Source organism: Mya arenaria, chromosome 7, assembly GCF_026914265.1.
Source record: "Mya arenaria isolate MELC-2E11 chromosome 7, ASM2691426v1".
Taxonomy (NCBI): Eukaryota; Metazoa; Mollusca; class Bivalvia; order Myida; family Myidae; genus Mya; species Mya arenaria.
The window spans coordinates 26,930,268-26,934,788 of NC_069128.1; the positions used below are offsets into that span (position 1 = coordinate 26,930,268).

The 4,521-nt window shown below is 39.7% G+C and overlaps 1 protein-coding gene and 1 non-coding gene across 2 annotated transcripts; one reads left to right on the forward strand and one right to left on the reverse strand.

The window, feature by feature from the left end:
* Nucleotides 1-1,115: 1,115 nt before the first annotated feature.
* LOC128241037 (uncharacterized) lies at nt 1,116-2,009 on the reverse strand. Its single transcript, XM_052958021.1, has one exon. It carries the CDS (start codon nt 1,890-1,892, stop codon nt 1,116-1,118), a length of 777 nt encoding a protein of 258 aa, XP_052813981.1. The 5' UTR covers nt 1,893-2,009.
* Nucleotides 2,010-2,754: 745 nt separating this feature from the next.
* Nucleotides 2,755-2,830, forward strand: Trnah-gug (transfer RNA histidin (anticodon GUG)). Its single transcript has one exon. It is a non-coding gene; the product is annotated as a tRNA-His (tRNA).
* Nucleotides 2,831-4,521: the final 1,691 nt, after the last annotated feature.

Here is a 4,521-nt window from a genome sequence, read left to right on the forward strand (position 1 = left end):
AATCCCAGTGAGGGGCCTGAATAATGTCCATACTTAAATAACGTGTCATAATCTGAGCAACGTTACCTATGACAATTGACATGGACATAATTTGACCTGTAAAACTTGCTAGCTTTCTAACGTTCACCCTACTGTGACTTCGTACACTGTTAACAAGACCTTGAAGAGTGTCCTTACATTTTTCAAGCCGAGCATGAGGTATAGACAAAGATCCTGTTTTTGAATCTATATCATTTCCAAGAAATTGCATGTTTTGAACTGGTACCCAAATGCATTTTTCAGCTTTTGGAACGAACCCCGAGGAGATCAAATCTTGCTTTACTACAGCGCTTAGATCTACAGTACTATCGTAAGTCCTGCTTGAACCTAAACCATCGTCTAGAAACATCATGACTCTAAAGCCTTCACCCCTCCATTTAGCTACCAAGGGCCTAGTAACTTTACTATAAATAAAAGCACTGCTGCTTAAACCGAATGGCAAGACTAAAAATTTATAAAAAACAGTTTCACCGGGGCTGTTTACCCAAGAGAATCCTAGAAACTCAGTATGAAGCGAGTAGATTTCTATAAAATGATATGCTGAATGTATGTCAAATTTTATCATCCAACAATCTTGTTCAAAAAAGCCTAATGCAGTTTTGATGTCATCATACTTAAAATATTGTTTCCATAAATGTCGATTAACGACTCTTAAATCCAAAATTAAACGTTTCTTTTGATTGCTCCCGACACTGACAGTGAGTGGACTAACTACATGAGGCCTAGACTCACAAACTTGAATTAAATTTCTTATTAACAAATCATTTATGGTTTCAGAAACAAATTCAGAATTATCTAAAGCAGACTTATTATTCCTTAAACAACAAGATGCTGGTAAAGAATAGAAAGGGATTTTATAACCGTTTTCTATTGTGTCTATTATGAAATCATTTGTACAAATTCGTTTCCAAAAATCTAAATGTTCTCTAAGCCTACCACGAACTATAATGTCTTTTTGCCCGGATTCATACTCAAAATAATCAGTAGTCAAATTGTGTGAATGTTCCTGTTCTTTACAATGTTCTGACAGATATGAAAAATACTCATCTTCCACGGTGCTGGTGCCCTGTGCCACGTCATTTCTTGGTGGCTGAGGCGTCGGCCTTGAAGACGGCGGCACCGGTGGTGTACGGACATTGTCGCCGGAAGTGGTCGTATTCCCCACAGGAGTAACAGGAACCGAACGGGAGACTGGGTCTGGGAGCGTTGCCATAGAAGCCACGAAAAGACCCCCTGCCTCTTGGAGCCTGCTGCCTGTATGCGTCTGGTTGAAAACCACGAAAAGCAGGATACCCATACAAAGCGCCGGAAGTAACGGTTGCAGAAGGCGTCTTGCGAACTGACTGAAGACGCTTGACGCTCTTGTTTTTTCGCTTCTTGAGAGCTTGCGTTTCGGCCTTACGTAACTTAGTTTCATCATCAGAGTCACTGGCTAGTGGATTGGATTCGTAACAATTCACGGTGTCCCATCCACCCTCAGAGCTATCAGCAATACGAATTAACTTTTGCCTGTGTTTCAGTTTATCTATTCCTTCAGAGAGAACATCTTTACAGTAGGATACTTTGTCGTTTTCCAAAGCCCAACAAGCTTGACTCATAAAGTCGATAATCTCCGCGTTGAATGTGTATTGAACTTTGTTACCTTGCCTCTTCCACTGCACGTCTATGTCCGTTTTCAATTTCTTAACTTCCTTTCCGATAGAAACACTGTTTCCCCTAAATTCCTCACGCAAAGCAGATACTTCGTCACTTTGTTGCGAAAGTTTATTTGAAATATCACGCAACTGCCTGGCAATTGAATTGTCGGAGTGAGAATTATCGTCGGACATGCTTGTACACAGCTTGGTGACCATGCGCTGAATGAATCACTCAATATTGCACGGTAAACACGTGCTCGATAGAGCGCGAAATCATAGCGCCCCCAGGCGTATCGTTTCGGAACGATACAAGGGGAAACAATTTTCTCCTAATTCTTTTCAATCAAACGTAGAAAATTATATATATCTGTATTTCAGAACTAGAGATTAAATTGTACGTAAATGATGTGCACAACAGTGATAAATGGGTTTAATATTGTAATTGCTTAAAGTTATTTTAAAACATTGATTTAGCCAGTAATTAAATTTGACCGATCTAATGGTCTTACATTTCCTTTCTAAATAAGAAAACGGTGGGTTAACATTCTAAGCGTAATGACAGAGTTGACACTTCATAAACTTGGTCGAGATATTGTGGCAATATGCATCGTATCCAAGTTTGAATAAGATTGGTTAAGAGAGGCGGAAGCTAGAGAGGAAGCAAAATAATTTTGAATTACGGGCGACGGATAAAGGTTAATCACAATATGAGTATCTTTCATGTGATTCCGGTACGAATATTAAAATCCGACCCAAATGGCACACGCGTATGCCGGTAACGAGGCTTGCCGAGCCCCGCAGCGTGCCCGAGGGTCGGATTTTTTTCAATCCGGACCGGAAGAACATGATAGATATATGTTCTTGTATATCTAAAATTATAGATTTGTTTTAAAGTTGACGTAGAAAACGCACTTTTATACATTTCACCAAAATGGCATATAACATAGTGTTACTGATACCACACCCCAGGGACAGGTGAATATAATTAGATTGCATAACCCGTCTGGTACTTGCATAACCTGTCTAGGGTGGTGTGGTATATAAAGCTCGGTTTTGACTACTAGAGTGAGAGCCGTCCGCCCGGTTAGCTCAATCGGTAGAGCGTTGGACTGTGAATCGGACAATCCGGGTTCGATTCCCGGGCGGACCAGGTTACTTCTGTTGTGATTAGTTATGAAATCCTTTCTACGACTATTCTCACTGTACCACTGCCCCTTGCATGTACAGAAGTTGTCAGTTCCTTGCAGAGGTGAAGGCACCTAGTACTGGTTAACCGCCTGATAGTCTGCCCAGGATAGGTGTGCGGTGGTTGAACTGTCACTCTGGGACCCTTCAATGTGCTCACGCCGGGACCCGGAGTATAAACTACTGACACCACCACTAGAGATTTGGCCGGGAGAGCTTTTTGGGCGGCGGAGCCTTTTAGCAGAGAGGACGTTAATATATCCCGGTGTTAGGATCCGGCTGGGAGCGTACCGCTGTTTAGAACATTTAATAAAGCTACTTAAACGGAGCGGGCGTTGTGTTTGAACTATACAACAAGCGCAATAATTTTAAATCACTATTGCCGTCAAATAGTTCCTCTAAAAATTGCGTTTTTACGATTATTAATTTACAATTTGAATTAAAAGTCTTCCATACTTATATATTTGATTCGCTTTATTGAAATGACATAATATACTCTTTTCATAAACCATACAATTAAAGAAAAAAGAAGTGGCACGTTATTCCGCGTGACTCATCTTACATGGGGTGGGGAGTGTAAGACGGTTTTTTCCAGCATTGGTCACATGAGCGAAACACACGTCCAATATGCGAGTAAAGCTTATCTTTGGCCACTTTATGGTCAGGTAAACGGAAAAACTGTAATCGAAGGTTCATAATCCATTTATTTTGATAATCCAATGGCAACTACTTCAAAAACACAATCGATTTGAATGGCAACTGAACTTCCTTGTGAAAAGATACTCTCCACTCATTTTCATTTGAAGATTTATTTGGTGCGCAGAGCTTTATGAATATACATCTTGTTTAAAAATGCACAGAGCTTTGTGAATATACATTTTGTTTAAAATTGCGCAGAGCTTTATGAATATACACAGTTTTGTTTAAAAATGCGCAGAGCCTTATGAAAATACATTTTGTTTAAAATTGCGCAGAGCCTTATGAATATACATCTTGTTTTAAATTGCGCAAAGCTTTATAAATAAACATTTAGTTTAAAATTGCGCAGAGCTTAAGAAATATACATTTTTCTAAAATTGCGCAGAGCTGTACAATTTGTTTAAAATTGAAAACCGGTGCGGTTAATCCGGAAATCGTATTGGTGTAGCCTTAGATTATAAGTATCTTCCATGGCCGAGAGTGTAAGATAGGTTCATTCCAACCCGAGCGTAGGGTGTTTTGCGGAAACGAGGTTTACCGAGTTTCCGCAAAACACCCTGCGCGAGGGTCGGGATGAACCTATCTTATACGAGCGGCTATGGTAGATGCTTTTTCTCCCACCTCAGTTAAAATGTATTTTTTGCTGGAACTCTTTTTTGCTTAGTGAAAATAATTGCGTATAGATATGTGATAGCACGTGGTTGTCATGGATATACGCGCAGTGATCCAGTTAATGTTGATAGTCAAATCGGTCTTTTTAAATTGTTCTAAGGAGAATGAAGCATTATTTCTTGAATGGTGCGTGAAAACTGTTTAATGGTGACATTTGAAGCAAGAAATAATTAATTAGCGTTCTAAATATTACCATAAGACAGGATTTCCTTGATGCTACTGACGACAGTCTTCAACAAAGGAGGTAATTACAATGTGGTAAAAGGAGTTCCATACGGGCATTTTATCT

Coding starts and splice junctions, on each gene's coding strand:
- LOC128241037 (XM_052958021.1), bottom strand. CDS start 1,892: ATGGTCACCAAGCTGTGTACAAGCATGTCCGACGATAATTCTCACTCC.